This window comes from Thermobia domestica, chromosome 3 (assembly GCF_964235325.1).
Source record: "Thermobia domestica chromosome 3, izTheDome1.hap1.1, whole genome shotgun sequence".
In the NCBI taxonomy this organism is placed as follows: domain Eukaryota; kingdom Metazoa; phylum Arthropoda; class Insecta; order Zygentoma; family Lepismatidae; genus Thermobia; species Thermobia domestica.
In genome coordinates, this window is record NC_137456.1 from 71,136,617 (window position 1) to 71,152,513 (window position 15,897).

At 31.9% G+C, this 15,897-nt stretch overlaps 1 protein-coding gene across 1 annotated transcript in view; it reads right to left on the reverse strand.

The window, feature by feature from the left end:
- Cht6 (Chitinase 6) overlaps positions 1-15,897 on the reverse strand; it is a 334,867-nt gene that overhangs the window by 49,560 nt on the left and 269,410 nt on the right. The window contains 7 exon segments of the mRNA XM_081751078.1: positions 658-771; positions 773-802; positions 2,242-2,414; positions 2,417-2,426; positions 5,358-5,487; positions 7,984-8,108; positions 15,047-15,306. Coding sequence (XP_081607204.1) covers positions 658-771; positions 773-802; positions 2,242-2,414; positions 2,417-2,426; positions 5,358-5,487; positions 7,984-8,108; positions 15,047-15,306 — 842 coding nt within the window.

Sequence of the window (15,897 nt, forward strand, 5' to 3'; positions counted from 1 at the left end):
CAGACTATTATCCAACCAGTTTTGTCATCTATCCTAAGTGGCGTAAAGTACATGATCTTAGCAAAATAACATTAATTCAAGTGCAGTATAGGTAATGCTATGCATTTTAAAAATTATATCCGTCAACTTAAACCATTATGATCACCAGACTTCTCTCTTTAATGCTGCCCATATTTCAGTGAATGAGATTGTGTCTAAGTCTAATAAACGAACCAGCAACTATTTTGGCCCAGTAACATCTTTGTTGTTAAAACGTGTTTTGACTTTCCTAAGAGGACATTAGATTCTTCCGCATCACTATACATTATAGTTCTTAGTGAGTCCACCAATTATTAACATATTGTGTTTCCCACATGTAGGGCTATGGTTAATTACGTACATTTATAATTATTTACATTATACACATACATGAATTTCGTAACAAATTTCAGTGTTTTGTGGCTTCTTTAGCTAGATCTACTTCATTCACTTTCTACTGCAGTGTACGAAAGCGTACTATAATATACAGTGTACGCGAGTTTTCTTTACTAAACTGCAACAACGGAAATTATCAATAAATTCTTTATATTATAAAACAACTCATGTAATATTAAAACAATTTTTAAAGAACTTGGTCAAAAGTCTGCAATTTCTAAAGAAATTTGAAATTCTGAGCACAAAGATGGAATATATTACCTTATGTCTGACTATTTCTTCATCATCGTAGCCAACCCACTGATTTCCTTTGTAAGCATATGGACCAACAGCTTCAGCATTAGGCTTTATTACTTTCCCAGTTACCTTTACTAACGCTTTCGCAAATCTGAAAGATTACAATAATAAGCAGCAGTAAAGATAGTGAAATAATTTATGGATATCTTCTTTAGGAATAATACATTACTGAAGTAAAATGTCTAAAAATGAATACCTTAAAATTTACAAGGTTATTTTAGTGGAAGTTACGTGATAACACAATAAAAAGTAAAAAACGAAAACAGGTAGAAATTCAAATAGGCTGTTATAATTGGCCACATTTTATCATGTGAAAAAAATATTTTCGAAAACAATATTAATCGAGAGTTTTTTATTATTATTATTATTATTATTTTGCTTCTAAAGTTCGCTGTTGAACAGTTCATCAAGCACATGAAGGATTTTATTGGTGGAAAAGTACATATTTCAGAAATAAGGAAAATTATTATTTACCAAAGGTTGTTCGTCTAAAAAAATCATGTTTCTCCTACAATTTACTTTAGAGAAAATGTAAAATTTTAAAAGTTAATAATATTTTGTTTTGGAACTGAAAATTTTAGCAAGATGCAAAGAAAAACATATTAAAATATTTCATATCTTAAATGTTATCTAACAAATATTGTTAAATCTTTCATCCTGTAAGTATTTCATATAGCCTGAAATAAAGAATACTGTGGGTATTTACTTCAAATGCGACTCTGACTCCAATGTTTAGTAAATTTAGTTATTCACTCAAACTCAACAGAATTACATTCAATTATAACTTGTCTTCATTTTTACATTATTCAAGGAACAGATTTATATGATAAAGTCATGCTAAAGGTAATATTTACATATTATTGTATACTTCTCTACTTTTAATAAAGCACTGATTGACATTAGACTAGAACTTGGGTGAAACGAATAAGCTACACATTTAATAGAATAAGGCAGAACATTTAAATTTATTGTAATTGATTTTATACGAGTATAGATGCATTACATTGGATTATGTTTACTTGAAAATTAATGTTTAATTGCTACATTGCAAACAGTGATAATCTATACTAACATTTTTTACTTCTTCTTAAGAGCATATCTTTATAGATATATACAGCATTTATGCTCACTAGAACTTCTCAAAATTCGTTGATGAACTTCAATTTTAGCTTATAATGTAGTTAATGGCAATCAATTTCTATATTATTTCTAAACCACAAAAGAAGAAAAGCAATGGCTTAATCTTGCAAGAATGTTAGATGGAGTCGAAAAACAATTAAAATAACTTGTTTATCAATGTCAAGATTACCTATAATGTCTGTACTTACCGACTTTTAATTATTTTATAATAGTTCGAAGAAATCGCACGTTTCTTTTTATAAATTACACTTTTTGTTTTGAATTGGACACAATTGCACTTACTATAATTTTCATTATCATAGATTCTATGAACTACGGGTCTCTCTATACAAAATTAAAAATTCATGCAAGCACTACCAGATAGATAGTTACATAAGAAGATAACTTTACCTCATAATACGCAAGATATCCCTTTTCTCTAGTTGCTTCTCCTTGTTCTCCTGGGCCATCAGCTGGTGATCCAATGTCCGTGGCAATTGGGTTAAATAATGTGTACGATCTTCCATACGTTGGGATTCCCACAATTAATTTCTCTCTGTCTGCTCCTTTCTTTATGTAATAGTGACAGTGTAGTCCTTAGAACAAGAAAATAAAAACATAATGCTATAAAATACTTATATATTTAATTTTGAATATATATATATATATATATATATATATATATATATATATATATATATATATATATATATATATATATATATATATTACTTTAGAATGCCGTTTGCTATATATTGTAATAATATGAGTATCTCCCTGTGGAAATTCATGAAACTCGGATTTCATGTTAAAATAAGATCCCAATTTCCTGTAGTTAATAAAGAAGGACATCAAACTTCACACCAAACAAACAAATTAACTATCAATAATTCAACGGTTTTTTCCCCGTAGTTTTCGATTTTTTATTGCAACTAGCACGCCTATTGAAACTTGTTCAAGGCAATAGACGATGCGCCCAAACTATTATGTCGTGTTAGGCAAGATTTCTTAAATTAATTCGTGTAATTGCTATGAGATTGTTACCTATTGAGAAGTTCTCTCACTTAGAACAAATATTTTTTGACCTCAATTTACCATCATAATTATAAAAGAAAAATTGTAGATTGAACTTGTCATTCTTTTTGACCCTGATGTACAATGCCATACGTCTTTGTCTGGTCACCCGAAGGAAAAAAAAAGTGTCTTGTAAATATGTCTTGTAAATAACAACTCATTTACAGATAATGCTGAATTAATACTACGAAGTTACCGATTCAAATATTATATTCGAATTCTACATTCCAAATTCATTAATCAAAGTCATTTTCAATTTAGAATATTGTTTGTGATATTTTAGTTTCATTTCTTTAGTTACAAATTGATCAGAATAAGTTACTATATAGGCTCAGGACATTTATCAGAAGAATGAAGCAGCAAACAATTTTAGTTAATCGTGGATTTTATTTGATTTTACATCAAATTAAAGTGGTAAATATTTCCAAGTAAATTTGTAATACAAGTATCTGTCGTCAGATTTTTCTAAGAATAATTATTCATAAAGTATAATAGACGTGTTCGTAGGCTTCCTTAAGAAAATTTCCGTCGACTGACACAAAATTTTCCCTTTTTAACGAATTTTCCCTAGTCTATTAAGTGTCCAATTTCTATAGTAAAAGTTATGTGATAAGATTAATTTAGCTATATTAAAGGAAGTGTCAACCACATTTGTTTTGTTCATTTGTATTTTTACTTATATTTCTTTTCCTTTTTCCTTAATTTTTTTTTTTCAAAAATACACATAAATACACTCAGCCAAGAGCAGGTACAAATTATGTTACTTTGAAGAGACACACACACACATACACATTGTTATGGTATTAGTTCATTCCTGAAGAACAAAGAAAAGTTTATATATTTGTATTGGTCAACTAGTCTGCACAAGAATATCCCTGGATTTTTTCGGGAAGTTTTATCGGAAAAAATCCCTTTTTGCTATATTTACCTATGGTAGGGTTTCCAATGCTAATGAAAAAAATATAGGAAATTACGACGAAAAATATAGGAAGTTTCGTGAAGCTGAGAAAAAGGAACATTTCAATTATCCAATAGATAGAAATAATAAAAAATCACATGGAAATTACACCAATTGTTATATGAACATATATTCTACTCCAAATATAACTAAATTGGTGATTATCTCGTTGCCAAATTTTATACCAGTTTTCTAGTGTTTTCGTACGTAACTCACCAGTACTAAGCAATGACCATAAGGAAAATGTAAAAAGGATCTGCATTTTTAAAAAAATCAGTGTTTGTAAGTATACGTCTCCAAGATGTGAATAATTTCATCACTTGCAAGATCCTATCATTTCTATGTTACTCCATAGAACTTTTTAATGACTATGACAGAACTAGTTTGTTTTTAGTTCCATTTTGTAGGTGTATGAATACTTTTTGCGCTAACTGTATATTATTTCGTGTAATTATCTTTAGACAATAAGCAAGAAAGGAAGAAACTCAGAAGAGTCTCCATTCAACCACCCTACTGTGGAGACAAAGGCCCTTCAATCACCCACACCTTATTTCCTTATGTTACTTTCATAAGTGGAAGTAGCTATGCCACAAAAATATAGGAGGTTTCGTTAAAATGTAGGAAATATAAGAGTTTAGAGGAAGAGACGCAAGTATATAGAAAAAGTAGGAAATATAGAAGCATTGGAAAGCCCGCTATGGAATTTCCCTAGATTAGGGAAATTTTCCTCAAACTAAGAACACTGTATAATATTCAGCAATGTCGTTAGTTAACAACATTAATGAATAATATTATTCACAATTTATAAATTATTAATTAGATTTTAAGTATTCTCATTATTCTTTCTATCGCTCTTTTTTAACTAGTGCTCTTCCTTTAAAAAGAAAATCAGATACAATAAAATTGGCCGAACTAGTTCCTAAGAACATACTCAAGTTATTTTGTTTTGACTTAAGGTTGGTTTAAAAGGATAAGTTTTGCCGATAGATGGCACTACAGTCTTCGTATCTCTCCCATGTATTTTTTACCTTTCAAGAAAATTCACAATTTCTCTTACAAATTTCAACCTACAGACTTCAAATGTTTAGAAAAGGAACTTCATAATCTATCTAAGGTGATAATCCGTGCCGTTTTTTTATTTAAAATTTTCTTCATTGTTGAAATGGCTTGATTGTCGAAATGGATATCCAAACCTTTAACAATAGAACAGTTTCAACAATGAAGAAAATTCTAAATAAAAAATCGGCACGGGTTGTTCCCCTTAATAGGTAATGAAGTCCCTTCTCCAAACATTTGAAGTCTCTAGGTTGAATTTTGTAAAAGAAATTGTAAATTTTCTTGAAAGATAAAAAATACATGGGGGAGATACGAAGACTGTAGTGACATCTATTTGCAAAACTTGTCCCTTTACACTAACCTGAAGTTAATATTTTAAGGTGGTCTGTTGTTCACAATTCTTATTTGTCTAAAATGCTATGAATAACGTGTTACTTACCACGTTAAGCTGTGCGTCAAAGTTGTATTCACTATCTTCGACGAGGGAATGAAGTGGGCTATGGTGGTTGACTGATGGTTCGAACGCCGAATGGTAATCATAAGTAAGAATATTGAAAAAATCCAAATACCTACAAAACAATGCCAATTAAAGATTTTTTTTTAAAAAATTGTTATATATAGATTAGATAAGCACAGATAAAATAGGAAGATTTTAATTACATACCGAAAAGGAACAGTTTCTAAAGAAACAATTTTCTTTAAAATGTTCCAGAATTAACTGTGATAAAATACTAATATATTCTATATTGGATAAAATACATTAATCACAAAATTGATTATTAAAAATTACTTATATAAATTACATCACACAAACAGTTCTGTAAATAACGAAAATTTTTTTAAAAAATTATTCATACATGGAGTATGAGTTTCTGTTCATTAAGACTGAAAATTAGTTCTATAGATACGTACGAGCATGTGGAAATAGAGTACAGTATTCAAAAACTACTAATCTTTCTTCCGTTACAGTGAATGAAAGACTATAGCCGAATAGTACATTACTAATTGAATGATGTGTGATCATCATATCGGAATTATTTCTGACTTTACTATACCGGAAGTCGACATTTTCTTAATGCAAGTATGTATCTTTTCCAATTCTTCACGAAGCTGCATCAACATCGAAAATTTTGCCTCCACTGGGTTTGTTTTGATTGTTTGAAGTTAACCTTCCTTTACAGCACTGAGGCTGTGTGACACGTGGAGATATATTTAACGCTCAACCACGGGAATGGAAGCCGGAATTACATGCACCAAAGGTGCGCGTTCTAGCCACTAGACCAACGGAGAAGGATTTCTATCTACTGGAGAGCGAACTCGGGATCACGCACACAAAGCCAGACGCATTTATCTATTTGCTGCACGAATACTCAAAAGTTGCTTATTACTATATACGAATTCCGTATAATACATATAGTTAGTACTGAAATACTACTTCCTGTTTACCCACCTCAACAATCGAATGGTTATGTACTGTGAGTTATTCTATCATCTATGTATAGCTACTAAACATATTTTAATAAACGATAGCTTGGCTTCTCTCCACAGATTAGTTCAGTAGTTAAATCATCTTGTGGAGGTACGGTATTCTCAGTATTCTCAGTGAAAGATCCTCTCTATTTACCTTCCGCCTTCTTCACCTACAGGAATATAACCGCAGTGTTAAACTTGCGATTTTGTTTCAAACAGGATGCAGCCAAAGTCTAGGTCAGGTATTACTTATATTTCTTTCAGATACTTCCACAATGTGGAAAACATATTCGGACTGGCACCTAAAGGAAAACATTATTTGCTTGACATCTTGCAATGAAATTGTGAAGATCTTACATGCTGAAAGTTATTATTTTCTTTTTTCATGGTGCTTCGCTTACGAATATAGATGAATATTTTGTGTTAAAATTGTTTTATTTTTTTCCTATAGTAATAAATAAAGGAATATAATCGATGAAGACAGTCTCGGACTGGAAGATATAGAGCCCCGGCAGGAGCCTCAATTGGAGGGCCCAATCTTCCTTTTCCATGTGGCATGTACGAGTCTCACAAAGTATACTAATTTACAGAGTATTGTAAAACCTTTGCGATGGGGGGTGGCTTTTCTTCATAAAGCTGTCAGCTTCATTTACGCGTGGTAATGGGGCCCCAGGGTGGGGACCTGTTTTGTTTCTTTATGGTGTTAAAATAACTTGTCAAACGATTAACAGAGGGCCCCAACATGACTTTATAAAAGTCAGTCTCATTTCGGCATTCATGTGGCTGCAATACACACTTAAACAATATGATGCTGGGGCTCGATTCTTCATATTGTTAAAATATATTCTTACTAGAAAAGAAATAGGCCCCAAACAGAATTGTATAATACAGGTTTCTTTTTTAAGAATACCGAGCTGTTATAATCATTTAACAAATTAAATGAGTTTGCCGAAATAATATTACTTTTGCACTATTTGTTAATACTTTTTTGTTTTTTGGTCTTGTTTTTTTCTTTTTTTCCTGCATGTTAACATTTCCTGTTAGTAAAATGCAAAGTTATCCTGTATCTGGGAATTTGTTCAATAAATAAATAAATAAATAAACGTTTAGAGAGGGCCCTGGCAGAATTTCTTGCCCTCCTGCCCTGGCCAGTTCGGACCTGGATGAAGAACAAATAGCGAACATTGTATAACTTTCAGTCAATAACAATAAGCAAGTTTTGCAAATTCCCCACATTATGTTTCTGTTTATGCAAGTAAAAGAGCATTTGCTTAAAATAATATTGTTCCCATAATTCCATTGCACCCATCAATACCAACAAATGTTGTGCTTATTTCAAATAGAATGTTAGAAGATTTATTTGCTATGTATTTTGCATGCCTAAAACCGAAATTTTTAGTTTCAAATAAATTTGGATTAAATAGAATTAAGTTGAAACTTTAAATTTAAAAAAAGAATAATTGATTTGAACAATATTAAATTGAAATGAAATAATAATTCAAATATATGTATGTCTCGATAATATTCAATGATAATGAAGTATGAAATTCTGAAGTAGAAAACGAAAAGGATATTGAATTAAGTTTTATACTTACTTGTTTAATTTTGGAATATCATATCCTTTGTCAATGTATTCGACACCGGCTGGTACAGCCATAGTCAAGAGGAGTCTTGGTCTCCCTGTTTTACTGCTCTCTCTGTCAAACTCTTCGCGAAGTTCCTAAAACGGAAGACAATCCAGTTAAGAACTGTACAAGAAATGCAATGTGTGTGTGTATGGAAATATGTTTATAAGTGCATAAATTTTACAACATTATTAGTGTTTCACGAAAAATTCAAAGATGGAACATATAACAATTGACAGATCTCACTGAGCAGAACAAAATAAAACGAGGTGCATTAGAAATGTAATGAGACTGGTAACACTGTACATGATCGAACAACTTTGCTGCCTCCACTTTCCAACAGCAGTTGAGTTAACGATTACCCTTGGCCCAGTACAAGTTTGAACTTGCTCCAGTTGCTATACGATTATTGACAGCATTTGAAGTGAAGTTATATTTGTGAGTTCCGTTACAAAATTGGACCGGCAATGGAGTTTTAACAATATTCTGCTATCAAATTTTGTGTAAAGCTTGGCGAGTCCGCTACTGTGACTTACGAAAAGTTACAAAGAGCTTATGGAGAACATCCTCTATCCAGATTACAAGTGTTCAGATGGTAAAAATCTTTTCTACAAGGCCGAAAATAATGAAGACGAACATATTGTGGGAAGACCTTCAAAGTCAGAAATGAATGACATGGAAAGAATAGAGTCTCTTGTGTGGTCAGATCGTCGATTGACGATAAGAATGATCAAGAGAGTGTTAAATTTGAACTTATTTAATTGTCCATCAAATTTTAAGACAGAATTTGGACATGAGAAGATGGTTCCAAAGAACAATGGCACACGACAGTCTGAAGCAATGAATTTTTGGCAGAAAATAAGCATTCCTGTGGTTCCTGAGCTCCCCTATTCGCCGGCTTTCGGTCGCTATGATTTCTTGTTATTCTCTTTTCTCAGAAACCTCTTTGGACTCAATTTTGGTACTTTGGATAATATTCAGAAGGGTTTAACCGGCGGTCTGAAAGGTATTCCAGTAGAAACCTTCATGCACTGCTACGAAGAATGAAAAAACTGATACTGACTGTACCCTCATCATTCTTCTCATTATGACTAGCAAGATGACAATACACAGAGCGATCAATAGGATATAGCCTAAAATGTTAATACCTTTTAACTTTTGTTTAAGTATTATATTGTCTAAAGATAAGACATATCGAGACAGATCACATCTTGCTGAAAAAGAAATGAGATACTTGAATGTAAATTCTCAGGCGCAATTTAGGAGAAAATTGAGAAAATGAATTTTTGTAACGCTAAAAAAGCATATAGTTCATTTCAAATAATAACTGTTAGCGTTCATTCTGCTGGGCTTTATTTATTGATTTACTGTAACAAAAATACACTCTTAAGTAACATATCAGTCTAATCTTGTTTGTCTTCTAGCGGTGAAACACATAGTACTTCATTTGCAGAATATTCAAGAACCTCGTATTTTATCTGCTTAAACAGTAAGTGTTGCAGAATGTTTAATGTCAAACATAAGTTCTCATTTGAGCACCATCAGATACACAAGCTATCGAGACCCTTAAGCTTCCACAAAATGATAGTCATAGAAGTGAGGTTATATACTTTTTTTTTTTTTTTAATTCTTAAAAGCATAATCAACGTTTCGTCTCATACAACAAAGAAGCATAGGCGACAACATCAAGAGAATTGAGACTCTCGACCATGAATTCTTAAAAATATAATCAATTCTCCAGTGTAATCGGTTTTGATTTGATATGATTTGAATTTAGCGTCCTTTTCAATAGTGAGGCTACATGAAACGTGGACCTACAGCTTAACATGGGATTCGAACCACATGAACTCCCGCAGGGAATAGAATCGGGACCATATTGCGACAAGAAATCTCTTCTGGTATACACCCTCCATTCCAAAAGAAACCGAACTTTTGAAAACAAACAGTACCACTAGTGCCATCTGTTGTAATATTTTACCGGTAGATGGCATAGTCCCTCATTGACAACTGGTATAAATGTCATGACATTTGGATGCACGGCAACAAAGTTATTGCGTTTCAACTGTCAGTGTGTTGTGTACATCGGTCGGAAAATGAGTTTCAAACAACGAGCTGCAATTGAGTTTTGTGTTAAACTGGGTAAAACTTTTAGTGAAACGCACCAAATGCTACAAAATGCATATGGTGATGAGTGTCTATCCCGTACGCAAGTTTACGAGTGGTTCAGGCGATTCAAATCGGGTAGAGAGACGCTGGATGATGACGAAAGATCAGGCCGTCCCAGAACCGGATTATCGGAAGAAAACATCGAAAAAGTGCGTGAATTCATCAAACATAACAAAAAATCGTCGGTGAAAGTTATTGAAATGGAATTAGGCATTCCTCAAACAACCGCATACCGCATTTTGACCGAAGTTTTGGGCCTTAAGAAGGTTAATCCGCGGTTTGTACCACACAAACTCACCGAAGACCAAAAAGTTGATCGAACTGCGCATTGCAAAGACATCGTTAAAAGTGCTCGGCAGGATCGAAACGTCTTGAAATCGATTGTAACTGGTGACGAGACGTCGTGGTGTTTTGAATATGAGCCCGAAACAAAGCGGCAAAGTGCTGAATGGAGAGCGCCGGATGAAGGAACACCCAAAAAAAGTCGCTTGGTGAAGTCAAAAGTTAAGGTGATGCTGATTTGTTTTTACGATTCAAAAGGAATTATCCACAAAGAATTTGTTCAGCCCGGCCAGACAGTCACTGGAGAGTTTTACTTGGGCGTCATGAAGCGTTTGCTGGCAAGAATTCGTCGTATTCGGCCCGAATATCGCGAAATCGGCAGTTGGACTCTTTTGGACGATAATGCACCATCACATCGTTCGCGACTTGTAACTGAATTTTTGGTCAAAAATCACATTATTCGGTTGCATCATCCGCCCTATTCACCAGATCTCGCTCCGTGCGATCTCTATCTGTTCCCGAAACTGCATTTGGCGATGAAAGGAAAGTGGCACGCATCGATTGATGCCATTGAGAAGGCGACGACCGCCGTCCTAAAGACCATTCCAATAAAGTACATGGAGAAGTCGTTTGACAACTTGTTGGAGCGTGCAAATATGTGTATCGATGCAGAAGGGAAATACATTGATTAATAAAAATGATTTGTTCCAAAATGTACATTGCTTTTTTTGTTTTTTTTTAAACGTTCGGTTTCTTTTGGAATGGAGGGTGTAGTTGCATACCTGTCTATCTTTACAACATTACTTTTTAATTGTTAATTTTCAGCAATGGCATTCATTGATTCTTAATAAAATGTTACGTTTGTATCTTTCCATAACCGACAATATCTATTCCACATTTGATTTTTCAATCCACTTAAAGATTTTCTACTTTCATTAAAATGAAATGACATTTGTAGGTTCTTCACTATGGTTTGTAAAAAAAAAAAAAATAAAATAAAAAAAAAATAAATAAATAAAATAAATAAACCCATTAACAATTAAAATATAATAATTTTGCACCGTAAATATATTTTAGTTTAAGAAATGCTATTAAATGAACTAAATTGCTACGTAGACTTTTCATTTAATGCAGAAATATAAGTATTCCAATACTATACGTCATAGACTACAATGTGAAATTTATAGGCTACAAAATGTTCTCAATAAGCTATTAGATTATTTAATAACATTTTGTACACAGTAAATAGCTATATAAACTTCGTATGTTCTTCTTTATCTTTGATTTATTTACATCTTTTAAAGAAGATGCTGAGAACGTTTTTGATTTCGTTGTTTGTATCTTAATATTTTGGTTTCTCTTAATTTGTAAAAATAAAAAAGCAGAATTATGAATATAACCTTTATATAAAATAATTTAAGTACAATATAAATTGTTTTGTACAATATTAAATTCATGTTTCAGCTATTTTATCTTTACAAAGTAAGGAAAATGAAAATAAAATATAGAAATACAATCAGTGAATATACAGGATGGACAATTTATCTTGATGCACCGGATCAAACGTTTGAACGTACGAAAAAAAAATAAATAAAAATAAAAATAAAGCTGAAGTTTACACCATGCAAACATTGGCAGAGTGACATTGTTTGGCATACTCTGTGATACCACAAGTTTAACAGTGTTGTCAACCTAACAGGAAGTTGTATCTTTGAAAATGGCAGGTTATTACGTATATATTTCAAATTTTCATGTAAAAACAAAATACGCAATGCAGTCTAAGGACACTTCAGTATCACAAACATTGAAAAAGAACCAAATGTTGGAGGGATCTACAAAATAAATAACGCAGTTAAGATGAACGGGGTAGTACACATTCAAAGTGCATTAAGTCGAATACTACGGTCTCATACATACCGAACTAGTAGAAACGGAGTTACAAGGAATTGAAAATTTGACTTTTTTTTTTTTTTTGTTAGGACTTTGTTTCGAAAAAGTTTATAAACAAGTATTACATCGAATTACGTACATGTTTCTTAATAGACGTGAAGATTATAATGCTGTTTACAGCAACTTGATATCTCAAACCAAAAGGGAGAGAGGAAGAAAATGGTAAAATTTGATATATTCCTTCAAATGGAGTACAAATATGGCGCTAGTTATCTACAACCTTAATTTAGATTTTGATGTCTTTCTCATTTGCTAAGAAGAAGACTTGCTAAAAGAAAGCCTAGAAAACTTTATTATTATTATTATTATTATTATTATTATTATTATTATTATTATTATTATTATTATTATTATTATTATGGGTCTGCTAGTGATGTGAAGTGATTATAGGGTGAGTCACAACCTGTCCATAATTTTCTTCACTTTCTTTTTGCGTTGTATAAGAATATCTAAATGTGCAGTATTGCCAGGAGTGCAAATTTTTGTTAAATTTGTTTGCGTATTATTATTGTTAATTTTTAATTAGTTGTATCGTTATTTATATTGATATTATTGATTAATTGTCTTTTGTTTGGTGTCGTATTTACAAACTTTCTGCTTCATATATATCTTTTTTGACTTCGCCTTCGGTAAAGACTTCACAAGTTGTTTGATGTAAATTAGGTGATATCATTCTTTCCTGTTATTGGAAGAATATTCAACTCAGGTCTTTTATTTATATCATCAATATATGCCAAGGACAAAGTATAGTTCAAATAAAGTTTTAAGGCTCACTTGTTGCGATGGAAACAAGTTTTAGCTTTTGCGAACAACTCTTAAAATCATAGATATTAAGTCCTTCCTGCTCTACATATAGATAAGAAACTTTCTTTTTAAGGATGTTGAATACCTGTGCCATCTTTGTTCCGTTGATTTATCAGATATCTTTTGAGATTTCAAAAAAAATGAAATCTTTGAGTTTTACGTCCCACGGTTATGCCGGTTAGGTTAAAGGAGACGGTGATGATGAGTAATGAATGAAATGGTGGAATGAAGAAAGTGGGAGGAAACGGGAGAACCCCGAGAAAACCCACGCATACGGTGTTTGTCCACCACAAAGTTTACTTGGCGGGGGCTGGGATCGAACCCGGAACCCCAAGCACCAGAGGTGAACGCTCTACCACTGAGCCACCGCGGCCCTTTAGAGATTTCAATGTAAACCTACTGATTTCTTGCTTCAGATCTATTTAAATGTTTCTAACTTCATAAAAACGAAATTAAATTCTATATAATTTTAATATTTAATAAACAAATGTTATTTATGTAATATTATCTATATTATAAAATTGAAAGTAACTATATTTGTGATTCTTAATCCCTTGAACTACCTGACCGAACTCGATCAAATTTTCAACATTGATGTGGTTTGGGCTTGGGAGTGTTTTTATCTATTCATTTTGAGAGTGTAACTAAAGGAGGAGGAGGAGGGGGAGATATATAAAAATCAATATATACACAAATGAAAGTGACTGTGCTTATGACTTAATAACTCTTGAACTGCCCGACTGATCTCAATCAAATTTTCAACATAGATGAGCTTCGGATCTGGAATGGCTTTTATTGTATCACTTTGACGGAACAACTGATGGAAAGAGAAGGGGAGAGCATTTAAAAATATGGAAAATGAGACCGACATTTGTGTCGAATCCATAGTTTTCGGGGTTGCTGAGGTAAACAATAACATTTCCGATGCTGTTTAAACCCAAATTCAGCCCTGCAGCTTGAGGAAAGGGAGAAGGAGATATATAAAAATAATCGAAAATGACCAATATTAGTATAAAATTCATAGTTTTTGGGTCGTTGAGTTGAACAGTGACACTTCCGATCTTGTTTACGACCAAATTCAGCTCCGTTAACTTGGGGGAAGGTTTATATATATATATATATATATATATATATATATATATAGATATAGATATAGATATATAGATATAGATATATATATATATATAGATATAGATATAGATATAGATATAGATATAGATATATAGATATAGATAGATAGATAGATAGATAGATATAGATATAGATATAGATATATATATGATTGAAATTGACCGATATTAGAGGGCGTTTTAGTAATAGTACAAAGTCACTGACTAACGGAACATATTTCTATTTTTTCTTAATTTAATCCACCGAAGCGGGTAATTGATACTAGTTTATATATAAAATGCAAATTCATTTTGATAAAGCAAGAGGTATTTAAACAGACTTAAAGAAGAAATCATTCAAATCAAATCATTAAAATTTCATTTTTTTAAGAAAAATATAATAATGATTCCTATATGAATCAACACGTTACGAAAACCAAGTTAGCGTAGGTATTCATGATCTAGCTTACATCAAATCCCAAAGAAATTTATACGGGACCGAGAACGTATACATTTTTTTAAAAAAATCACAATCGATGCACATATATCGAAATTATGCGTAAATATACTCACAAACAGAAATGCAGCATGGAACTAACTAATTAACATTAAAAAATGATATCATAGTATAAAGATGTAAGAGTGGTTACAACAACAGGTTTACAAGACTGGATTAAAGAAAGATTAAAAGCTTTGATTAAATAAACTAAAGGTAATTTTACCTGAACCAGAAGAACATAATTTTCTCTGTCGTAAGCTTTCCCTCCGTCTCTGAAGGCGGGATACTCCCAGTCGAGATCCAGTCCATCGAACTGATACTGGCGAAGGAATCTTATAACATTTTTGACAAACTCTGCTCTCCTGTCGGGGTCAGCCACCAGAGGAGAGAATCGAGCAGAGCCTTCGTTCCAACCACCAATTGCCAACAGGGTTTTCAGATTTTTATTATAGGTTTTCAGGCCATTAAATTTGGCATAACCACCTGAAAAATATAAGTCAAAATAAGTTGGTGTTAATTGATTCTCAAAGGATACTTGTAACTAATACAATATAGATTTATTGCTTATAATTGGCTAATACAAGCTTTTTCTGGAATGGCTGTGCTTTTAGCTATTCGAACTATGATTAAAAGTATAATTTTTAAGTTGGTAATAAAACAAGCAGTCAGTAAGAACAAATATTTTATAAATATATGGAAATGAAACTACGGAAAGCAATAGATTTAGCTCAAATTTTGTCAGATAAAAGTTATATTTGTGTATCCAATGTTTCGTTTTATTTCTGTGATACTAATTCAAACAAGAGGTGTTAAAAATTGACTAATTCTGTGATTGAATATTTGTATGATGTTTGTTATTCGAACACTCAAAGAATGAACAGTTGTTTTAATAGTTATTCAAATAGCGATTCATTTTTCGAAAATCACTGGAATAAATAAATATTGTTCGAGAATTAATAAAAAATGAATTATTGTTGTAGAATTATTAAAATAACTAATCATTGATTATTAATCAAATAAAGAATCATTCTTTGAATACTTTTAGAATAACGAGTCACTGTTCGAAAATTAATC